The sequence below is a fragment of the Protobothrops mucrosquamatus genome, unplaced genomic scaffold (genome assembly GCF_001527695.2).
Source record: "Protobothrops mucrosquamatus isolate PMUCROS unplaced genomic scaffold, P.Mucros_1.0 scaffold2914, whole genome shotgun sequence".
NCBI lineage: Eukaryota > Metazoa > Chordata > Lepidosauria > Squamata > Viperidae > Protobothrops > Protobothrops mucrosquamatus.
Genome location: NW_015388940.1, coordinates 28,954 through 54,017, shown reverse-complemented (window position 1 = coordinate 54,017; position 25,064 = coordinate 28,954). Strand labels below are relative to the sequence as shown.

The 25,064-nt window shown below is 37.9% G+C and overlaps 1 protein-coding gene across 1 annotated transcript in view; it reads left to right on the top strand.

Annotated features, from left to right (window-relative positions):
- The window catches only part of SASH1 (SAM and SH3 domain containing 1), a 66,001-nt gene extending 41,207 nt beyond the window's left edge, over nucleotides 1-24,794 (top strand). Inside the window, exons 7-15 of the mRNA XM_015825988.2 lie at nucleotides 1,818-1,964; nucleotides 7,876-8,011; nucleotides 8,862-9,031; nucleotides 10,198-10,407; nucleotides 18,022-18,172; nucleotides 18,931-19,044; nucleotides 20,385-21,469; nucleotides 23,134-23,265; nucleotides 24,505-24,794. Coding sequence (XP_015681474.1) covers nucleotides 1,818-1,964; nucleotides 7,876-8,011; nucleotides 8,862-9,031; nucleotides 10,198-10,407; nucleotides 18,022-18,172; nucleotides 18,931-19,044; nucleotides 20,385-21,469; nucleotides 23,134-23,265; nucleotides 24,505-24,756 — 2,397 coding nt within the window. The 3' untranslated portion in view covers nucleotides 24,757-24,794. The remainder of the gene's footprint in view (nucleotides 1-1,817; nucleotides 1,965-7,875; nucleotides 8,012-8,861; nucleotides 9,032-10,197; nucleotides 10,408-18,021; nucleotides 18,173-18,930; nucleotides 19,045-20,384; nucleotides 21,470-23,133; nucleotides 23,266-24,504) is intronic.
- The last annotated feature ends 270 nt before the right edge of the window (nucleotides 24,795-25,064 follow it).

Here is a 25,064-nt window from a genome sequence, read left to right as displayed (position 1 = left end):
AAGCTGTTCTACAGCAGGTTCCAGAAGTGCAAACTGAAACACTTCTTCTGACAGCTCATTAATTTTTTGGAAATCCCTATTAATAGTTCTGGCCAGGGTTATGAATGGCAAATTCACCAAAAATATTTCAGGGTGGTAGGCCTTTCTATGTTCTTGCCATGTGAACTCCCAAAGGCATCTGAATTCTGACAATATGAGACTGGGTCTGGTTGGGCCAGAATTAATCTGATCCAGTTTGCAGTTGCTTTACTCATTAATCTAAAACGGTTCTTGTTGCCCTTCATCCTAGTTGTTCCCAGCTTTCTTGACCATTCTCCTGTCCATTTATTGCTTGAAGGTTGTGTAATCTTCACTAGATGTTCTTTTTTCCTATTCAGTATCCATAATTTTACTTGGTGGGGATGTTACCACAAAGTAACCCAGAAGAAGAGATTATTTATCCGAAGACCAATAAATATTATGCTTCCCTTGGCAGCCTTTGACATTGCACTTGAGCATTAGATTAACACTGCCGCCATAAGAATATGCTTGAGGTTAGCTATGGTCAGTTAAATCTCTATAGAATTTAGGCAGGCAGAACTCAGAATTAACCTTATAAACAAGCATTCATCTCAGCCAAAAATCAAGAGTATTCTGAAAATTGATCTTAATGTGCAAGTAACAGATACAGGATGTGAGCTGCATTTCAAATAGTTTTTCATAGCTTCCAAAATATTTAAAAAGAAAGGACAAGAAAAAAGGAAAATTATCTGAAGAACAATATATATTGAGCAATATTGATATAAATGAGTTCCATACAAGGAACTTATGAATGGGGTACACTTCTAATGTTTCTCTCTTGGAGTCAGCAGAGACATGCTTAATGGAAAATGATTGGATTTTATTGTGTTATTCAATAAAAATGCATGCAGGCAGGAATTATGTTATTTAGCATTCTGTCTATGAGTATAACATTAAAACCAATATAGGTGGCTAATTTGAATATATTGGCTATGTGGTGACATTTGTCCCTCTTTGTATGTAATAGTTTATTCTGGCTCAATGCCCATCAGGATTGTTATACTACAGGATGATGGATAGTAACTCACAATGACATTTTAAGTGATGGCTTAAGAATTGGGAGACAAGCATCATAGGGTAGTCAACGTATAATAACTAATTGCCCTTTCTTCCATTAATCCTTCCACCGAGAGGAATTTCAAGGAAAATATTGCAAATATTGTCAAAGGGGAAGCACAGATTCCCGGAAAAAGTGGTCTGATTAGAAGAACAATATATAACTCTCCCCTCTTACATCCACCCAGCTCACCAGAATGGGAAGGCAGAACATGTTATGAATCTGATCAATTAGGAATGTACATCTGGTGGGACCATGAAGATGGGCCTTCTTGGTGATAGCCCCTTCTTTATGGAACATCATTCCCTCTGAGCTCCAGTTGGCCCTCACCCTGTTGCTGTTCTGAAAGACCTTAAAAAGTGATTTTGTTAGCCTAGGGATCACAAATGGAGCTGCTCAAGTGGCTGATTTGATTGTATTGTTGCCGCCATGGAAGATGGGGGGGATGTCTGTGGATGGTATTTTTTATGGGTTTTTAGTATATGGTGGATTTTTTAAAAAAATGTTGTAAGCTTCCTGGAGTGACCTATCTATGAGTTGGGCAGCTTTATAATAATTTTTTTTAATAAATAAATAAATAAAGTGTTTTGGGAATCTGCAATTTGAACAATCTTTGTAAGGTATAGTGAGTCTGAGGATGGCTATAGAAGGATGAAGATGGGAAGCTTCTCTTTGTTTCAACTTCCCTTTCTTTTGTCAGGGAAAGGACGGTGATTTTGTCTACAAAGAAGTGATCAAGTCCCCTTCGACTTCCCGCATATCCCTTGGCAAGAAGGTGAAATCAGTAAAAGAAACCATGAAGAAAAGAATGTCTAAAAAATACAGCAACAGCAGCTTGTCAGAGCAGGTAATGCCAGTTTGTTTGTTCGTTCTTGTTTGTTTGCAATGAAATCACTTCTTGAGCCTCTTTTGAGACCTCATGAAAAGGTACAACAGCATTACTTGAAAAACTCCCCAGGGGGACCATGTACTAAACCAATTCCAAGGCCTTTCAAAACTAGTTACTGTGAAAAGAGCTTCAATAAAAATCATAAAAGGAAGGTAAAAATGAGTTAAGCCAGTAAAATTTACGATTTCATTTGATACGCAGTGGTAGTTCACATGTTATAAAGAATGACTGGGTTTATATATACCCCGAGCAAGCCTCTAACCTTGTCAAAACGCAAAATCAAGGGTCTCTAGCCTTTTGGAGCTAGTGGGACACTTGGACACTTCAAAGAGGGGGCAGGAGGGAGGGGCATTTTCCCCAAATGGTTCCCAAGAGGATTCTGGTTAGTTTCAAAACACCTACTTACTAGAAGCCAAACCCATCACTGGACAGCACATTATTTTATAAATCCCTTGGGCCTGCTGGACATCTTAATTTAAGTGTGTGCTTCCCTCTATAGCATGTCAGTTCCCATTGATTTTTTTCCCTAATAAAAGATATAAACATGGATTACATGGGGCAAAGAACTAACAAATGGCAAGAAATATGGCTGAGTGGGGGCAGGGGAGCTCCAGGATCCAAAACAGCACTAGGCTCTTTACAACAATCATTCCAATTGAAAAGCTTGAAAATCCTTAGAAATATAACTTGCACTTACTCGATTAAATGTATTTTGTCCCTATGACCAAGGACAAATGAAAGTAGCAGAAACATCCATCAGTCACATACTTTATCATTATTTAAATGTTGAATACAATAGCAGTTTAAAACAAAACTATCTATAGCAGACATGTCAAACTCGCGACATCACATGATGTCGTGCAACGTATCGGAGCTTTTTCGCCATTGCCGGCAATGGGGTGGGCGCGGCTCCGGTATGATGAAACCAGCCCATGGGCTGGCAGTTTGACACCCCTGATCTATAGTAATTAAAAATATATTAATATATAAATATTGTTTAAAAGTTTAAAAAGATAAATAATGAATAATACAAGAAAGATTAGATTGTCCATATAGACAAATCTTCCATTGTATCTGTTACATGATTTCATCAGCTCTTAATTGATTTAAGGAAAATTCCACTCTGTACTGTGAAATCTCTGTAGTTGCATCATGCTTATTAGTTCCATTACAAATACTCATTCCATGAATTTTAGTTCATTTAAAAATGAATAGCACCTTTTATAGTTCCCTAAAGATGCGTTTTCAGGAGGCAAGTGGACTTTCTTGTTTTTCTTTGAAGATGTTTCTCTTCTCATCCAAGAAGCTTTTTCAGCTCTGACTGGATGGTGGGGAATGGAAGGATTTATATATCTTCCTTCCTTGTCTGCAAGCAATATAAATCCTTCCATTCCCCACCATCCAGTCAGAACTGAAGATGCTTCTTGGATGAAAAGAGAAACGTCTTCAAAGAAAAACAAGGAAGTCCAGTTGCCTCCTGAAAAAGCACCTTTGGGAGCAACCCATGACCTAGAGCAGGGTTAGGCAACCTTGGCTCTTTTATGACTCGTGGACTTCAACTCCCAGAATTCCTGAGCCAGCCATGCTGGCTCGGGAATTCTGGGAGTTGAAGTCCACGAATCATAAAAGAGCCAAGGTTGCCTACCCCTGACCTAGAGGACTGAGAATCTCCATAAGACTTTTATAGTTCCCTAACTTTTTAAGATAGAAAGGCAGCTCATATGAAAAATACATATTTGTATGTATGAATAAAAATAAGAAACAGATAGCCATGAACTACGTAAACATTCTGCCCTGTTAGGAATGATATGTCAACATCCGAATAGAAGGATCATTAAATTTGATCATGGAAAGCAACCTGCAGCTTTGACATTTGTGCAATATGACTGCTTTACCATGAGGTTATCTGAGTAGCCTATAGCCAGTCAAAGAATACAGCGATGTATTCTGTTTTGGTAAGCAACTTTTTAAATCAGCATAGTATGCTGAATGAAAAAAAAACTCCACAATTTTCCTTTACAATACGCTTAATTCCCTTATTACCGAGATCCATGATGATCCTTGATTCCTTTAAAACTCCTCTTTCAATTTTCCCTGCCAGAAATCAATTTGTTTTTTCCAAGCTTGTTGCTTTTGGCAAATTTCAGTCAGTTTAGTTTGGGAGGCTGTCAAAATAGCCAACACTTTTTATTGTTATTTTTTCATCAGTCTTTCCACTTTAACTACAGTATAAACATAACAAGTCATTGGCATCATCTGGGAAGACAGTTAATATTGATGAAATATTGCCCTCTAGAGGCCTATCAAATAATCCAGTTGCTATAGTAGACCATTATATTTTGCATTTAGGAGTAGTAGAATGCTGATCTCAAAGCACTCTGACGCAGAGGTCCCCAACCTTTTGGACACGAGGGAACCGGTTCTGTGGAGAAAGGTTTTTCCGCAGACCGGAGGGGGCATGATTTTGTGTGCTGCCTGCATCCCACAGATGGGGCTTTGCTTGTTTGTGCGGACCGGTTGCTGGCATGCCGCGGCCCGGTACCAGTCCACGGCCCGGGGGTTGGAGACCCCTGCTCTAACGTGTTCGTGTTCTCTGAGGTAGCTTTAGATTGCCAACCTAAATTCAGTCCCTCACTCTCATCTGTAATGATATGGGACAGATTTCAAGGCAGAAAGGCGCCATGGAGGTACAATAGCCTTTCATTGGGAAGTTGGACCTGCTAGTTGCTGCAAACCAACCAACAAACAAACAAACAAATAAATAAATAAATAGTTTGTGGCTCTATACAGAAACAAGGCAGCCCTTATATCCATCTTGAAGTCCTTTCTTGTACAGCAGACCATCACTGCAATACCAGACTTCCAGCAGAAAACAAAGCCATTTGTTGTCATGTTGGCTGTGGCAGTACAAATGTCATAGCCTGGTTGGATTCTGACATTGACTCCTGTCCCAGTATATAGAAATATTTGCAAAGAAATCTTTCTTCTGTAATAGAAATCCCCATTCCTGCCCATATTGTTAATTTTAGTCAAAGAAAAGCAAATATGACAATCCCATTGAGTCCAAAATTTCTGTTGCTAAGCAAGACAGTTGTTAAGTGAGTTTTACCTCATTTTACGACCTTTCTTGCCACAGTTGTTAAGTGAATCACTGCAGCTGTTAAGTTACTAACATGGTTGTTAAGTGAATCTGGCTTCCCCATTGATTTTGCTTGTCAGAAGATCACACAAGTTGATCACATTGACTCTGGGACACTGCAGCCATCATAAGTACGAGTCAGTTGCCAAGCATCTGAATTTTGATCACGTGACCATGAGGATGCTGCAGTGGTCATAAGTGTGAAAAACGGTCAGAAGTCACTTTTTTCAGTGATGTTGTAACTTTGAACAGTCACTAAATGAACTGTTGTAAGTTGAGGATTATCTGTATACAGCTTTATAAGAATCATAAGGAAGTGCAATTCTTAACAGCATATTAAGAATGATTGTTAGCCATTTTTTAAATTTTTGAACCTCAGCCTTTCAGAGAGAGTTAACAGTTCTGTGCATCTTTTAAAAAGGCAGAACTTATTTTAAAAATGCATTTACTTTGTGCGCATACTAAAATAGAATATCTTGTTCTGTGTCAAAAGCCAGTTTGAAAAATGGAATGCTTTAAAATATTAAGTTGATTTTATTTTTAAGTGTAAGAACATAACCCAAAAAGTACTATAATCAGGAGGGACGATCTGCTCTAGGACTATCATCCCAACTGTTCATAATGGTAAATTCTCAGATAGATAGTTTGAGATGAGGATGTTTGTTATGTTTAAAAACTTCCCTCAAGACTATACAGCAAGAAAAATGATAATATTTCTAAAGTGTTATTTGGCTGGCAAAATGGATTTTTAATCCCCTCCTTTCTAAGCCTCCCAAATCTGCAGAAAGTTGGGCCTCCTGAAGCAACTTTCACCGGCGTGTGCAGAGATTATGGGTAGCCGTAGGAAGGAGAAATTCTATTAAAAGAGAAAAATCATACATATATTGGATATAGCGTATAATATAGATAGAACACAGTGAAGTCCCTGTTCTTCTCCAGAGCTTTGGCTTTGTAGATGACCTTACAATTTCAGAACTGGGAAAGAAGCAATACTAATACCATACTGGTTTTATGTCTCAGTCCAATGACTTGACTTCTGCAGGGTTCCAATGACCCATACTTCTGCGGTAAGAATGTATGGATAGGTCTGCCAAATTAATGGCAGCAAAATTATTTAAAATATAAGAAAGATAGACCTTAGGAAAAACAGAAGTCACTTTCTAACTAAACGTTTGTGGCTTGGTTTTCTCTGAAGAGTTGCTTGATTTGTGGGGAAGATATTTCCTGATGACTCTGCAGTACACAAATAATAGGCTTCATCAGATGGTTTGTGATTGCATGTCAGTGGAATAGCCAGCAATTCTTGATATCAGCAGGATTCTTCAATTCTTTCCTGCGGATGTTCTAGAATAGTCTATAATGTTGTTTTTATCGCCTTTAGAAAGTGCTTTCTAAAATGCATGTACACCCCCATATCCACAAACTAACTGCTCTCCTAAGTGCAGATTGGTCCAGAAATTACTGTTCACATCCTTTTGGATCTGTTTTGGTATCTGAATGAACAAATGAAGATGGAAAATGCACATTAATTTTCACGTCAAGGATTGTCGGTTTGTTTACCATTTTCAAAACCAAATTGCGGTACTAGATTAGTAGATTAATTCATTTTATCTATCTAAAAACACCACAATAATGCTTTTGGTTATTTACTCCAAATAATAATACTTTTGTTACTTCATCAACCATTCGGTTAACATTGCATTAACCATTGTTAGCGAATGCTGCGTAAAATGCCTGATTCCAAGGCAGGACAGTTCTGAAAAACATAATTTAACTGCAAAATCACAAGTAGAACAAAGAAATGGATGCTAGATTCAGATGGGTTTAATTAATGGCATGGTTTGATTAGGAATAAGTTAAAACATTGCCTCTGCAAGTGATTTATATATTTTTCATACGTTTGCAAAGAATATATGTAAGACATTACGTTGGATAACGTAAATAGTACCGGTATGTAAGGAAAGCATACTCCAACTCATATTAATTATGATCTTAAGAATAGAACTTTAAACTAGTTGAAAATACTATTATCAAACCTTCGTTTCATACTAAAAAATCTGAACATGTATAAAACACATTAAATGAAATATACTGCTCAAAAAAATAAAGGGAACATTTTAACATGGAACTGAAGGAGTTTGCGTTCCCTTTATTTTTTTGAGCAGTATATTTTCCAAAGGGAACTGAAAATAGTGTTGGGCTAACTTCAGATTTGAAAGAAAAATCTAGATTAAATCCTAGATCTCTGTATCTTAAAAAAATAGATTAGGCAACACACATTAGAAATGTGGGAATCTCAAGTGCAAAACAGAACACAATTCTGATTTGTTCAAATGTGCTGAACATATTGACCTGTTAGCTTCACTTATCACAAGATACTTTGTGTAAATATGCAAAACCTGTGTGCAAATTAGGAAGAGGTCTCCTTCAGCTATAGGAAAATACCTGGGTTTAAGTTCTCTTCAGACGCCATTTTCTGTCTGACCCTTAACCTGGTCTTCTCATGATTCAGGAATACTTTCTTGTTATTTACTGTGTCTTTTTAGCTTACAAGGGGTAAAAAAAATGGAAATCATAGATAATTGCTGCTTTTTGTATCATAGTTGAGGTCAAATCCTTAGCAATAAATTCTACTAGGATGCTGCAGAATTTTAAAACCACACAAACCAATAGTTCCATGTTTGAGTATATGGGAAATTTAATATCAATCATGAGGTTTTTGTCTTTCAGGAACCCAATCTGGATGTAAGGCCAGAGTCTCTTCAGGCACCACAGCCAAATACCGATACTTTGGATAAACCAAAGTTAAAAGCTGGTGGTTCAGTAGAAAGTTTGCGGAGTTCTCTCAGTGGCCAAAGCTCCATGAGTAAGTAATGTATATAAAGTCATCTATGCTCAATTTAGATGTAAAAATCTCAACCTAAGGAAACATGGCCTGGACCAGATGCTAATACTTTGTTCATATTCTCTGCCTTCATCCATTCTTCTTTGCCCCGTGTTTACCCGCATCTATTGTGAGGGTTAATTAATTCAAGTTTTTTGGGAAGTGGTTTGCCATTCCCTCCTTCCTAGGGCTGAGAGGAAGTGGCTGGCCCAAGGTTACCCAGATGACTTTCTGCTTAAGGTGGGATTAGAACTCACTGTCTCCCATATTCTAGTCTGGTGCCTTAACCACTGGACCAAATTGACTCTCTCTTAGTTGTCTTAAGTAGCGAGAAAAAATGTCTATTTTAAGCTGAATCTGAGCCTTCTTGAGTCAAGTATCAGACATAGTGGGGATTATTATCAGGGTTTGTTTTTTTTAAATCTGTTTTTGTGGTTCTTCATTTAGGAAGTAATAGAGGGCTCAATTGAAAGCTAGGATCTGCATTAATGTTTGGGGAGAAGCAGAAGTTGTGCTAAGGCAAGAGCAGCCACACTACATAGATTTGTAAACCACCCAGAGTCACTTAGGTGAAATAGGTGGTGTAGAAATTTGATAAATAAATAAATTTAAATAAATAAATCTCTGGGGAGCTAATCAGATCAGATGGTAAACATGCCATTAAAGAAGCAAAAGGGCTACAGGATCTACTGTGTTTGCTGTTCTAATAGCACCTGTGATGTTAGACTAGAGTCAGAGGAATGTTCCTGACATTTTAGAGGATTACATGTCAGGATCTGCTTGTTGTCTTTTGCAATTCCTTTGCTTTTGCCTTTTTTTCCTGCACAAATAGGTGGGCAGACGGTAAGCACAACTGACTCTTCGACCAGCAATAGAGAGAGCGTCAAGTCTGAAGATGGTGATGATGAGGAGCTCGCCTACCGAGGGCCTTTCTGTGGTCGTGCCAGGGTTCACACTGACTTCACCCCCAGCCCTTATGATACAGATTCTCTTAAACTCAAGGTACTTTCCATGAATTCACTGGCAAATTTGAATTAAGGGATATTGCTTACAAAGGTACTAAATGTTCTCTAAATGTTCCATAGTTAGGCCCGAGATCTGGTGGAAAGGACTACCTATCCAAACCTCCTTGATACACTAGTTTCTCATTTTTATTAGATTCTAAATATAGTCCTTTTTAGAAAGGCTATCGTTTTTACAAACATTGATCAATATCTTTAAAGTGGTTATCTGACTACTTTTGAAAAGGCTATGAAACTACTTTATTGTAATTAAGATGTGTGTATACATTTCTTTCTTTCTATATGGCTGCCCATCTCCCTCATAAAACTCTGGGTGGCTAATAAAAATTTGAAAATGCACATCTAGATCAACTACCAACACAAAGTGGCCACCAAAGCCACCATGCACCAACATTCTGGGTTCAATTACTCTCTTGCCTCCCATGTTCAGGAAAATAGCCAAGTCTTCAATGTTTTCTTAAAAGGTGAGCAATGTCAGGTTAACCAAGACTTGGATGGTATGGTGTTCCAGAGTACAGGTGCAGTTGTGGAAAAGCTACACATCCTGGATCTCACTAGATGCAATCCCTGACCAATAGGCCCTTGAATATGTCCCTCTCACCTGACCTAATGGGACAGGTTCAAACAATGAGAGTAAGGCAGTCCCTCAAATACCTGTTCTCATACGTTAATATTCTCTTCCCCCCCCTTTTCTAGATTTGGAAAAGTTAACCCAAGTATTTATTTTTATAGAAAAGGCAGGAACATGAGTGTGGATCAAAAATTGAGCCGATAGTGACAGGTGATTTTATTCCATATACCTTTGACAAAAAAATATTTTCAGATATAAATTGTTCCCGTCTAAATACTTAGTCATGAAGACTCATGCCAAAGATATTTTTTTTAAAAAAATCTATACAGGTATAATGTGTGTGTGGTTTTTTTAAAAAAATAGAAGTATGTTTTATGTTCAGTTAAAATGCTGCAGAATTAAGAAGTAGAGTCTCTTTATGTAAAGAAAAAATAATTGAGCCGTCCTTTTATTTGCTTAATTTCATATTTTTTTAAAAAAAAAAATATGAAGGATTTCACAAAAGGTTGTACACATAAGAGGTATCGGGATTGATTTAGTACATCCCTGAAATGTATTTTTTTCCTCAACTACAGAAGGGTGATATTATTGATATAATTAGCAAGCCTCCCATGGGTACCTGGATGGGTCTTCTGAACAATAAAGTTGGTACTTTCAAATTCATCTATGTGGATGTGTTAAATGAAGAGGAAGAAAAGCCTAAAAGGCCCACAAGGAGGCGTCGAAAAGGAAGATTACAGCAGCCCAAATCTGTCGAGGATCTCCTTGATCGCATCAATTTAAAGGTCAATTTCCATTTTTCCTATTTCTTGGTTCTTATAGGCAAGGCTTGTTTTTCTCTCTATGTAAGCAAGGACGCTTATCCTTCAGTAGTTATCAGCTTCAGGTAGCCGCTGTGTGACAATCTTTTGGCTCAAAATATGCAGAGGAAATTTGCTTACTCCCACGATGTGGGCATTGCAGGGTCCCACATAACAAGGCAGGAAGTCAAGATTAAACTTACCGTAATTCTCTGCAAATCATCTGCACTTTTAAAATTCTCTGTTTTCAAAATATAAGAGAAATGAAGAAGCACGACTTCATTCACAGGAACAGCAGATGTAGAATTGCTCCAGTCTCTTGAATAGAAGTTGTTAAGTCTAGAGTTTGTTTATTTATGCAAGTGGGGTAATATGTTTGCTTGTTTATCATATATATATAATTAATTTTTATAGGGTTAGGATCGGGGTTAGTGTTAGGATTTTTTAAAATAACATTCTTAATATTTAGTAAACAGCATGTTGTCTAGGTTCATGTAATTAAAAAAACAATGAATAATTATCATAAACAATATGTTAATTAATCGCTCAATAGTCTTCTTCTTACTAATATATATTCAATGTTATATATCACATTCCTTTCTCGCTAACTCATTTTTCTAGCCATTGATAAAAATTATCCCATGTTCTAATATACACTGAGTCTTCTTTCTCTTTTATCTTTAATGTCAATGTTGTTTATCATTATATGCAATGCCCAACTCACCAAAATAACTCACACAACAATCATGTTGTAATTTGAGTTGCCTTCTCATTGCTGACTTTAGTTCACAGAGGAATGTGAAAATAGATTAAAACTCTGAAATAATGGCAATGGGATCTATGTTTATCTTTATGTAATGCTTCTTTGTCAATATTTATATTTTTGGGTTTAAAAATAAAGTGTAGTCCATGGAGAAACATTACAATAAATACTATTTGAGCTAATACATTTTGAGTTAATTAGGTCTTGGACCCTTTGCTTCAGGTGATACAAATATTCCTTGGCCTTAGGAGTGAAAGCTTTTAACATGTAACTTGATGGAAAAATTATCTACTTTTTATAAGTTAATTTATACAGCATTCAGACACAATAATGTTGATAAAGAATAGTATATCACAGCATATTAAGTCAGCAAATTGAATCTATCTTAACTGAATGTTGAGAAGGACTGTTGAGTTCTGTTCATGTTTCCTGAAAACTTCCTCTTGAGTTCATTCATTGAAGGGGAGCTGACCACCCCTACATATAGTTGGTTTAACTTTGTAATGGGTAGAAAGAATAACCTTGAGGAACAGGAAGAAGAGCTACAACCAAGAGAACAGTTACTTCAAAGAAATCTGAACCCAGGCCAAACTTGTAACCTGAGTAAGCACCTCAGACAAGACCATACTTAACTTCTCAAGAGGATAAAGCAGTGGTTCTCAACCTTTTTAATGCCGCAACCCCAACCGGTCGTAAGTCGAGGACTAAACCGGTTGTAAGTCGAGGACTAAACCGGTCGTAAGTTGAGGACTACCCAACCGGTCGTAAGTCGAGGACTTTCCCTGCCCGGGAGCGCCACGCATGGGTGGTGCCGCCCCCTGCGCCGGCCGAGGCGTAGCTGGCAAGCGGCAGTGACGGAGCAGGCCGACCACCAGCTGGCCCAGCCCAAGGGAGGTGAGGCTCCCGCCGGAAAAGGGGGAAAAGGGGGAAAAAATGGCGGACAGCCTTGCTTGGCGACCCCCGTGAAATGGTCGATCGACCCCAAATGGGGTCCCGACCCACAGGTTGAGAACCACTGGGATAAAGGGAAGGAAGGGATAAGTCTTGTAAGCTTTTGTTGTTGTAACTTTATAATAAAAGTAGTATAACATAAGTGATTTTAGTCTCCTAGTCTGATTTACCTTAGTGGGATATACACTGTCAAATACGATTATTGTTTTGTCCCCCCCCCCAACAGAATCTGCTTTCTTGTGAATTAGATCTCAGTATCTCTTTCCTGAAAATTAATATATTGTTCCTAAATCCTGGGATGATCTTTTTTTCTTGCTATCCTGATTTGAGTTCTCTGAACCTGTTCCAGTTCATCTGACTCATTCTTAACACATAACGCCTATCACTGAATATTTTACTTAAAGTGACAATTGCTCAACACAATAGAACTATTTGTTTTGCTGATGCAAACTGCATTTCCCTTTTTTGTAGTCACGTCATATTCCTGACTGACACCAAGTTTGCAGTCAACTATTCCTGCCTATTTTGAGTTCCCAGTTTCCATTATAAAGAATCCTACTTGCTTCTGAGTTCATTAAAATCTACTTGTTGAACTATACTTGTTGAACAATTAACCAGTGGAACAACCTGCCTCCAGAAGCAGTGAATGCGCCAACACTGGAAGTTTTTAAGAAGAAACTGGACAGCCATTTGTCCGAAATGGTATAGGGTTTCCTGCCTGAGCAGGGGGTCGGACTAGATGACCTCCAAGGTCCCTTCCAACTTTATTATTATTATTATTACTACTCATCTATAGTTTCATTTGAACTCTAGTAATGGTTTTTCTATTCCTATCTAGAGTTTTCCCCCTTTGTGTTCTACTATTTTCACTTCAACTAAGACTTCTGTATTAGTTAGTGTCAAAGATCAAAGACAGATGATCCTCTTGTGCCTTCCTTTGATATTTATTTATTTAAATTTATTGGCTGCTCATTGAACTCTACCAGCTGAAAAACAAAATTCTTGGAAAAATAAGTCACAAAGTTCCTGAAAGGGCCCTCCTTGGCACAATTTGTCTCCCAACACTTATTAAAGTAGTTAAAATCTCCCAATACTTTGACTTCCATGTCTCTTTCAAAGATGTGCAGTTTGCTTTTGGAAGACAGTATGTGTATCCCAACAGCCAGGCAGATAATAGTAATTTATGTCATATTTTACTCATATGCTCTCTATCTGATTGTAAAGTTAATTCATCTAAATTTTTGAGCATATATTAACATTTTTAACTCTTCCTTTTCTACTGCTTTTGTTCCTTTTGAACAAATTGTATTCCTGTCATGGAAGTCAACCCACCCTGTCTCCATGAGACCTATTAAATCAGATTTGCCTTCCTGTACCAAAGGTTCAAGCTCATCTTCATTATTCTAATAGTCTATAGTCTAATCATTAACATATAGTGGTTTTAATAACCCAGGTGAAAAAGTATTCCTCTTTCTTTTCAGAGTGCAGAAAGCTTGATCTGAAGATTTAAGGGTTTTATTTGCCAAGTCCCAGTGGATTCAGTTTAAAGCTCTCCCCATTAGGCTCAACATGTTTCAGCCAAATACATTTTTACCAATCCTTATGAGGTGCAGCCCATTTCATGCCAGCAGTTGATTCTCCAGATAATGCAATCATAGTCCTAGAAATTATTTGAATAGCTGATGCTTCATTTCCAGTATTCTTGTTTTCCTCCTCAGTCCTCCTTCAGAGACCAAAGAGTGGATGATCACATTACCTAACACTGAAATTATTGATTCCAGCTAATTAAGCCTGGATTCAACTCTTATGGATTTTATTTAATAAACATTTTTAATTTGTTTTGCTTCATGCTTATTATCAGATGGGATTGACATACTTATTTCTTTTTATCCCTTTTCTGCTCTGCTATTAAAGTGAAGTAACTTTTTAAAAGCAAGCTGATTTTAGATGATTGGATTCTCAATTCCACAGCAGGAACAATGTGCACAATTTAGTGGATAATACTGCCTGTGGTTAAATCTCTACAGATGTTCTGTGATCACATATTGTGTTTTCTTAGTATAAAGTATACTTGTTGTTTTTTATTGTCAATAATTCCCTTTGTTTTCTCTCCTAAATTTCCTGATAAATTTCTTATTTGTCACAGTTTTGTTTAGAGAACCAATTATCCATGCATAGTTATTAATTTACTTTTCTAGAAAGATTCATTGTACCTGTTTTGCTTTTGTTTTGTTTAAATCCTGTTTGACGTTAAGGCTGTGAAAGAGCCAGGAATACATTATGCTATTCAATGAATAATTCTGTCTGTTCAGCAAGGAAGGATAGATGGACTCGGTCTCAGACTTTTTCTGCAAATAAGAGTGGCTCCTCCAAACATCATTAAAATGTGATCACAGCTAAACCTTTTACTGTAAAGAAAGAAAGACAAATCATTAAACAAAACAAAGGTTTACAGGAGAGTGAGAGCAGTACAATTCATGAGATATTAAAACATTATAGCCAATCGGAAAGTTGCAAGGATCAAATCTCTAAGGAAAGAGATGGTAGGCCTTTTGAAAAGAGAATTCCAACATCAATGAGACAATAACCCAACTGTGGAGCAGTGAAGGAAGAGTAAACTTTTTGAGAAGCTGTTACCTGTCTCCCCAAAGCTCTCTTACATTTTTTTTATTGCCAGTAAAGCTACTTGAATAGAAGAGAGCAATTGCTAACAGCTGGGCTCCTGGCAAGAAAGATGTTTTTTTTATTACAGCAGCTGTCTAAAATAAATCCATAGTCTCCATTCTGAGCTATAATGTGTGCAACTATCTCACTCTAGAGGTATCTCAGCAATCTTGCCCTAACTAAAACACACTCAGGTGGAACATGCCCAGGCTACCGTCATTTTTTTCTTCTTTTCCTCATCACCATCCTTGAAAGGTAATTCTTCATAAAAGATAGACTGCTCTTAGTATGCAACAAATGTCTCTTCGTTTCTTCTTATATATTTTATTCAGTCAAACGTTAAAATGAGGAGAAAATGGATATTTTTAATATATATTTCAAATAAATAGGAGTATATAATGCATGATGTTTAAATAAAATATAGGTTGTATTTGTTTTTGGCCAGACTGGACTTTGTTTTAGAAAAATCAAGACTAGCTGCAGCCAAACAATATTTACATCTAACTAAAGCATGTGTGATGATGCCCACTGCCAATGAAAGAAGAGTTAAATGTAATTGACTAGTTGTGTGCTGTCAAGTTAATGTCGACTCTTAGCAATCACATACAGGTAGTCCCCGACCTATGACTAGTCTCTTAGCAACCGTTTAAAGTTACGGCAGACTCTGGAAAAGCTACTCATGATCCAGATTCAAAATCCTAATGGCCACCATCCCTAAAGCCACATAAACACATTTTTTTAAAAAATATTTTATTTTTTATGTTTACAATTCGTTAGTGCTTAGTAAACAACGTGTTGTCTGGGCCAAATGTTTAACTTAATAATGCATATTAAATTCCTAATCTCTATCCCCCTTTTCCAGCCATTGGTAAACTACATCCCATGCTTGGAAGTATTCTGTATCTTCTTTTCCTTTCATTTTCAAAGTAAGCCTATCCATTTCTGCACAGTCCAACATTTTATTAATTTTCTCTTCTTCAGCTGGTATTTCTTCATTTTTTCCAATGCTGCGCAAATACAATTCTTGCTGCTGTAAATACACGTAACATTAAATGCACACATTTTTTTCTCATGTTTTTCTGAGATTATACCTAAAAGCAATAGTTCCGGCTTAAAATCTATGTGTTTTCTTAACATTTCTCTAACCACCTATGTATTTTTGACCAATTTTTTTTTGCTTTGGGGCATGTCCACCAAAGATGATAATACGTGACATAATCACATTTTGGGTGCTCAGTAACCAGCCCCCATTTACAGCAACATCCTATGGTTTTTGCCTGAAACCAGCATTTACTTCTAGTTTCTAGCAAAAAAAAACCACAACCCCATCTCATAATGAATAATGGGCTCACTTAATAACCATACAGCATTTGCTTTACAACCAAGGCATTTGCTTAATGACCATAAAAAAGGTAGTAAAATTCAACGCAATCGCAAGGTGATCTGCTTATTAATCATTACAAATTACTAAGATCATTGCAAACTAAGTTACAGTCCTAAATCGAGAACTACGGTACGTGTAGATAGATTTTCTTCACAAGAATTTGTCTCCAATTTGGTCTTCCAATAGTGTACACATCACCACTGTGATTGAGTCCATTTATCTTGCTGCTGGTTGTCTTCTTCTCTTTCCTTCCACAGAGAATCAGATTGTTGCATAATATGTCCAAAGTATGATCATTTGAGTCTCAAGTGACATATTGGCCATTACTGGTTTTCTCAGATACCAAAGTTAAAAGATGTCAATCCTGATTTCAACTTTTATTTTTAGAGAATAAAATTCTGGTCTTTGTAGATATAGCCACATCCCAGCATCTGATTTTTTTTTCTCAAGGCCTTCACTGCTACTTTATGAAATGCTATTCTGTGATCTATTGCTTGACGCCTGGTCTTTCAATTGTTTTTAGTTGATCTTGAAAGGGAGAAGCTATCCGCTGCTTCAATATTTTCATTGTCAGTTCTAAGGCTGGTTGCTGTACCAGTTGCCATTAGCTTGGGCCTTCTTTATAGTTAATCTTAGTACCATTTACTCACTCTTCTCCTTGATGTTCACTATTGGACTTTATTTGCATTTTCAGCTATCAAAGTATCTTTTTTTTTCTCTAATTTTAAAACCACATTCATCTTCTTGCAATTTTAAAACCACACTCATCTTCATTCAGTATGAATAAATAATGTAGTAAGTATATCATTAAGTCTTATTTTTTAAAATGAAAGGGCTGATGGAATAGTAGGCTTTTTCCTGGAAAACGTACGTGGCAACCCACAACAGTGCTTGTTTAGCCTAGTGCCAGTGATAAAGAAACTTGATAATTAAGCAAATTGCATTAATTGAGTCAGAACTTCCAGATAATACTATGATAAGGGAAATATTGAGACCAACATTCTTGGTGCGACTGGTCTGAATCACAGTTCAGAAATCGAAAGTGCTGCCTCAGAGGAAGGCAAAATGCAAACAAAAGCTGAGTCTTTTTCTTGGTATGCAGCAGGTTTCTGTAGACATGAGATATACATTTTAAATATTGCAAGCACCAGTGTATGGCACAAAATGGTTATATTTCAGATAAATTTAGAACTGAAGAGGAAATAGTGGAGCAGGATAAAAGGGGGAGGGGAAATAAAGGGTGAAGATTACAAGAATATTCACATCTGGGATTCATGACTGGGGGAGGGCATAGATGGAAGAAATATTTGTATTCATGATACTAGCTGCCATTGGATTTTTTTTAAAAAAAAATATTAATGCAGAAAGCCAGTAAAGGCTGTGACCTGAGTTTATTTCAAGTTGGAATCACACAGTCTGCATTATATCTTGAATGAAGAACTCAAGGAGTTAACGGATTAACTTCTTAGCCACTTCGCCCCATGCGTATTCTTTCATCAGATGGACTACCTGCCAATGTGGCACATCAGCGAGGAAAATCTCACACTGGCACTGAAGTGTGTGACAGTTGTGTTGCAGAGGAATTTTTATAGGGAATACAGAATATAAAATCCACTGCAGTCAAAAAGAAAGTGGAAATCTGTTCTGGTTGAGAGAGAAATGAAGGAATGACAATGGATAGGTTTACCGGTACTACTGCATATTCTTTTTATAGCCTCTAAAATGGTATGACTCAAAATGTTCCTTACAAATCAGTTATAATATAGCACCATTAGAAACAAAAAAAAAACCTTTGCAAAATATACAGCATTGAAAGTAGCATCTCTCTTTGACACAGGAGCACATGCCAACCTTTCTGTTTAATGGCTATGAAGACTTAGATACCTTCAAGCTCCTGGAGGAGGAAGATTTGGATGAGCTCAACATTCGAGATCCAGAGCACCGCGCGGTTCTCTTGACAGCTGTGGAGCTCCTGCAGGAATATGACAGTGAGATGGATTGTCTTTTTTTACAGTGCACAGCTAAGGATGTTACCTACTTGGGAGTCTGGAGATTCTAACTGTGAACCTCAAAGGTCTTGAAAATCATGGCTTGCAGGGAGCTAGAGAGAATGTGGAATAATCACAAATGGTTTATAAGAAATAAATGTCACTGGGCTTTGGGAAATTTCCATAGAGTATAAGGTGGCTCATAACTAGAGAACCTGCCAAATCAGGGCTCGTAAAGATTGCCCAAGAAGAAGACCACAGAGATGCTTCTCTGACCTAAATATATTCTAGGCTGGAAAAGAATCCCCAGTTGTCCCCATTAGCACCTGAAATATGCTGTCCCTAGTTTTCCAACTTAATTTGCATTGATTTAGTTATGTGGTAGTAGCACGAGCAGAAGCACCTTACCCATAGGAAGCACAGAGAAGGACGATTAATTTTCCAGCCTCTGAATGCTCTACTCCAGGGTGGAAAGACTGAGGAACTCTCTGAATATTTTTTTGCAGACCTTGTATGTTAAATTTGAAAACCTGCGCAGCAGTGGCTATATTACACAAAACTGCTTAGTGACAATAGCTGAAAATTCCTTAGTCTTCTCCCTTCTTTCTCATTGGCTTCTCAAGTATTTTTAAGCATGTATCTCTATCATTTATTTATAACCTAAGTTTGTCTTACAGGTTGCTTGATATAAAAGAGATTGTTTTCAATCCGTGCAAATGCCACTTTCTTAGTTTTGCCGTTGTTGTTCTTTGCTCAAGGTAACAGTGACCAGTCGGGTTCCCAGGAGAAGCTCCTTGTAGATGGCCAGGACCTCAGTGGATGTTCTCCCCGGGATTCAGGCTGCTACGAAAGCAGTGAAAACCTGGAGAATGGTAATCTCAGCTGTGCTCATTTGAATCGCATGCCTAATTCATTAGCTTCTAAAGGGACACCAGATTCTGTTTCCAGGAACAGCACTTAACAGAATTTCTTTTAGTGGCGATTTTGGCACTGCTTTCATTGTCTAACAAAACAATTGTTGCAGACCTAATTAGGGGAGGCACACTAATTCTGGGGCTTGTGCACTTTTCCAAGGTTCTCTGGACAGACCGTTTCCCTGCAGGGTATATAGAGCTCTCATTTTTCACCTTTGTTTTTGGTAATTGCTTTTTTTTAAATATCCATGTAGTATAAAGGACTCCACCCCTTTCCTGCAATGCAAGCTGTGTTGAATGAAGTTGCTCCATCAGTACAAAAGCATAAATGAGGAAGTGCTTCTGATAAAGAATGAACTCATCTGCTTACAATAGATTGAGGAAATTATTCAGAGCCTTGAGAAAGAAAAAAGACTGTTTTCCAGAGAAGGGTTTCTTTACTTGATATGCACGTGGCATCGTCCTTGGCTCAAAGCGTTGTGTTGCTGAGCTCCTACTGGAGCCTTTTATGTAAACTGCAGCATGTCAAGTAGAATGAAGCACTGACAGCCTATAAAGTGAGAAGCACCTGCTGTGCGCTATCCCAGTGATCACAGCTTCTTTCAGCCTTTGTAAATGGAATGCCTCTCTTTCTGAAAAACAGACTTCAGCACAAGAAGTGGATGGCATAATAGAGAGAAGCCTATTCTAGGTTTACCCAAAATCATATTGGTACGTAATATTTGCCAGGGATCTCTTTGAATCAGAGCATCACAGTAATACATAGGAAGTGGGGCTTACTTAAGATTACAAGAGCTTTTCAGTGATGTGTTTTTGGGCTGTTTTTGCCATTTCCTCCTTTTCTACAGTCCAGATAAATGCATTTATGTATTTATCCATTCATGTAGCCTTAGAATGGTTGAGCAGAAGCTTTATCAAGTGCAGGAGTCTTGTTTTACTTGCCTGTGCCTCCAGGTCTCTGGCTCTGAGAAACTTCCAGTTGAGGAATCAAAAATTCTTCTCTTGAGAAAACCATTTCAGTTGGGAAATGTCAAATGAGCTAGGGGAAGAAAGGATTAAACTGCTCCTTTTGGTATACCGTTGTTCCGATTGTTATTTAAAGCTTAAAATTTAGACAAACTTCATCTGTACAGGTAATATCACATATTCCTCAGAATTTTGTTTCTCTACACACCGTATACATCAAGATAAATAATAATGCATGGGTATCCCAGGGAGCAAGGAGGGAGCAGGTGCTGATTTGTTTCAAAAATCTATTTCTTTTCTAAACTTGTAATGTTTATTTCATTCTGTTTCAGCTAAAATACGACAGCCTTGTCTCCTGCCCTCAAAATTAGTCAGTGAATATAATTTTAAGGATTTCCATCGAAACCCTCTGGCGAATTTTCCAAATCTACCCTTAATTAAATCAACAGAAGCTTATCAGCAAGAAAAGAAAACCCAGTTCAGCTGTGTGCATCCAATCTCAAAAAACCGTCTCAAGCCGCCAGCAGCTGTAGAGCTCAAGAAGAAAGGTAGAAGTTTGCCAACTGGTATCTGTCGGAGCTGGGAAATTTTAGAAAGAGCCCCAAATATGCCTATGTGGCCAAGATCCCATTCTCTTGGAGATCTTCATGGAAATATTGGCACTGATAGTATAAAATCAGTGGATGCTTCACCTCTGGATTCATCAAAAAAATCAACTGATTCTGAAGGTGGTAGGCAGATGGTGAAATTGTTTATGGCTAATCAAAGAAAAGAGGTTGCTGGTGCCCCTAAGGGGAAGAGAAAGGAATTCCACTTGTCAGCAACCATGCCTTCCACAAGAATGTTCCCTCAGCGTTTGTCTGAGAACTCTGATGCTCGGACATCTTCACTTTCATATGGTATGACCTGGACTCCTTTTGAAAGTTGTAAAAAAAGCACCCTTGATTTTGGAAGAGCTAATACTTCTATCCGCAAGGAAAATGTGGAAACTGATCAGAAGGACACGAGTGAAGCAAAAACGCAACCCAAAGCATCTTCACAGCCACCGCCAGTCCCTGCAAAAAAAAACAGGGAGCGTATTTCTAATGGACACTGTCATCTCCCCTCAACTCTTTCTTGTTCAGATGTACCGTCTTTGCCAGCAAAAAAAATTACCCTATCTGGTTCTTCCAGTTCCCATGAACTGACTGCATGCAGAACATTTCCTGATCAGGAACCCAAAAGTCCTTCCAGCATAAGGCCTCCTTGGTTGTCTGACCTTCCAGAAACAGCTAGTGTCCAGCAACATGTGTTAAAACTAGATCCTTCTTCAGTAAAGAAGACATCCTGTAACAGAGGACTGGATCTCGAAATGTTGATAGAAAACAAGCTGCAATCTGAAGATATTGATCTTACAGAGGAGCCCTATTCTGATAAGGTGCCAGAAAATTTAAATGTTCCTAATGTTAATTCTTTGGAATAGCTTTTCAATTATTTTCACTGTTAGAACTTCTTTTATCATACCCCAGTGGCATCCATGTATTTTAGTAATCATAAGTAGACATATTCTGTTCCAGTGGTGATATAGTAAGCCATTTGGTAGATCTATATACTATACTGAACAATTTTCACTGTTCTACTGAAAAGTTTTCATTTTGAATATTAGTAATTAGTAATTATCAAGTTGCAAATCCTAACTCTGATGTGTATTCCATGTAGTGAATTTTATCTGTATGGCAGTACATAATGGCCTACCAAAAAAGGCCACTATCTATACTGCCCATAAATATATAAATTAAGCCTTTGTCAAAGCAACAAATCATATTAGCTTATATATTACTTGGAATAGGCTTAATGAAGCAAAATTAGGGACCTTTCTTTTTTGGTGTCTTCAAATCAGCTTTGACCTCCTAATGACTACCAGGACAAGTTTCTGCTGTTTTCTTGGCAAAATTGCAGAAGTGTTTTACCCTTGCCTGCTTCATAAGGTTGAGAGAGAATGATTGTCTCAAGGTCACCCAGCTGACTCTGTGTCTCTGGTGGGACTAGAACTCTCAGTTATCCCAGTTTATAGTTTGATGCCTTAACTCAGGGGTCCCCAACCCCCAGTCCATGGACTGGTACCGGGCCACAGCATACCAGCAACCGGTCCGCACAAATGAGCGGGATGCAGGCAGCACACAAAACCATGCACTCCCCGGTCCATGGAAAAAGCTTTCTCCATGGAAACGGTCCCTGGTGCCCAAAAGGTTGGGGATTTCTGCCTGAACTACTACACCAAACTGGCTTTCCAGTAACATCTTAGATCCATCAATTTTAATGACAAAGTTAAGTATATGCTGAAGCCTGCTTTTTTAAAGTCTTGCTTGCTTTGATTTTGTTTGTCGAGCCCCTTTACACCAATGTTCTCCTCAAGACCAGCCTCCCACAATATTATACCTTTCATATGTTTTCAGTTTAACACTCATAACACCAGTCTGCATGGGAAGTATGGGAAATATACTTGGAGAGCAATGGATTAGGATAGTGATTTTTAAGGCTTCTTAAGGAATACCCCAAAGGTGCTTTTCAAAAAAACAACTGGATTTTCTTGGTTTTTCTTTGAAAACATTTCACTTTTCATCCAAGAAGCATCTTCATTTCGGGGGGGGGGGACCAAGAAAGTCCAATTGTCTTTTGAAAAGCACCTTTGGGACAACCTTGACCTGGATGCTTGAGAATCTCCATATACATTCTTAAGAAATAGATTTACTATCAATTTATAGAAAACCCTTGTACAATTACTGAAATAAATTCAAGTCATAAATATAGATGTGTATATGAAAAGGATAGCTGCCAAGTTAAACTTCTTATAATTTCTTAAGGAACCATTACTTAATATCTGAAGGAACTTAGTATAGAACAGGGGTCCTCAACCATGGCAACTTAAGACTTGTGGACTTCAACTCCCAGAATTCCTCAGCCAGCTTTGCTGGCTAAGGAATTCTAGGAGTTGAAGTCTACAAGTCTTAAAGTTGCCAAGGTTGAGGACCCCTAGTATAAAAAGAACATAGAATTTTGCTTATTTCATTATAACTTGAATTTTCATCTGGACATCTGCAGCACGGCCGTTGTGGGATTCCTGAGCCTTTGGTGCAAAGATATGCTGAAGACCTAGATCAGCCTGAAAAGGATGTTGCTACAAACCTGGACCAAGTACGAGTGAAGCAGCTGAGAAAGCAGCACCGTATGGCGGTAAGTCAGCGTTAAACCCCTGTGGCAAGTTCAAGGGCCTGTGACAAAAGCAAAGAAAAAACTGAGTCCTTTTGATGTTTTGCCACTTTGAATTGCGGGTTGGGAAAACCTTGAATAGGTTGTATATTTAAAAATGCAGCTTATCTTTTCATGTTTGTTTGTTTTTTAAAAAAACTGCTCGCATATAAAACTAGACTATTCCTTGTTTTTTTGGCAGTGGTGATGATATTCAACCTCTGCAGTGCCAGGGAAGGACTAATAGAACGAGCAACTATCTGGCAACTATCTCATTTTCTGGCAACTGGCAACTATCTCATTTTCCTTGATAGATAGTGGAATCTTTGATTACACGCTACCTATCGGTCTCCTCTACAAGCCCTGAGTTAGCAGCACAGAAATTGTTCCCAGTATATCACTGGCATCTTTGCCTTTAAAGACTTCTTGATGTTTTCTCTTGTTTAACTTGCTGCTTCCGCAGGAACTGTTAGAAGCTGATGGCAAGAAGCAGATGACCATTTAGTGTGAAATTCCAGGTGACTCTTTACTAAGAGCCTTGGTGGCGCAGTGGTTACAATGCAGTATTGCAGGCTAATTCTGCTGACTGCCAGCAGTTCGATTCTCACCGGCTCAATCGCAATACACTTAGATTTATATACTGGTTTCCCAGTGCTTTGCAGCCTTCTTTAAGCAGTTTACAGAGTGAGCAACCTTGAGCAGGTGAGAATTGAACTGGTAGTCAGCAGAAGTAGCCTGCAGTACTGTATCAGTACTGTATTCTAACCACTGAGCCACCACAGCTCAGTGGTGACTCAGCCTTCCATCCTTCTGAGGTTGGTAAAATGAGGACCCAGATTGTTGGGGGCAATATACTGACTCTGTAAACCACTCAGAGAGGGCTGTAAAGCACTATGGAGCGGCATATAAGTCTAAGTGCTATTGCTATTGCTATTATAAGTATACAAAAATTTTGGACGCATTATTTAGTTTAAGAACTGCATTACTTAGGTCACCACAAAGAACTCTGAAAAATAATTAATTTAGCGTTCTCATCATACCATTTCCCCAAGGGAAAAACATTATGTTCTCACATTCTCTCACAGGAAGATAGTATGTATTCAGATGGAATTCAAGAATCCCAGCAGTTTCTTTTTACATGGAACAAACTGATGTTGCTTTTTTTAAAAAAAAATTAGAGAAAAGGCCAAACGACAGCTTGAATTATCTTTTCTTTTGCTACAGATTCCAAGTGGCGGCCTCACTGAAATTTGCCGAAAACCTGTATCGCCTGGAAATATCTCTTCCATAACTGATTGGCTAGTTTCTGTTGGCCTCCCAATGTACTCAGTCTCTCTCAGAGCTGCAGGAATCAATGACTTAAGTAAAGTGCCTTCTCTGTCACAGACTTCACTTCATGAGGCTGGCATCACTGAAGAGAGGCACATAAGCAAGCTTTTAGCAGCAGCAAGACTTCTGAACCCAGAGACAATTTAACCCATTCTGGAATGTAGTATTTTTCTGTTGGAATACAATTATCATTTCTTTTAAAAGCTATTTCATCACTAATTGCTCCAGAAAAAGCTTTGGGAAAGGGTAAATCTGGTCCTGGAGAAAGCTAGAGTTCTTTGCAGTTTCATCCCTGCATATAAAACCGTAGTATCACCTGTCCACAACAGGGAAGTGGTATGACCTGTTTTTTCTTCAAAAGAAAAGGCACAACCAATAGTTTTAGTTTGCTAAGGACTCTTAGCCTTGCTTTTGGCCATTAGAAAAAAGAGATCTTTCTACATTCTTGAAAATTC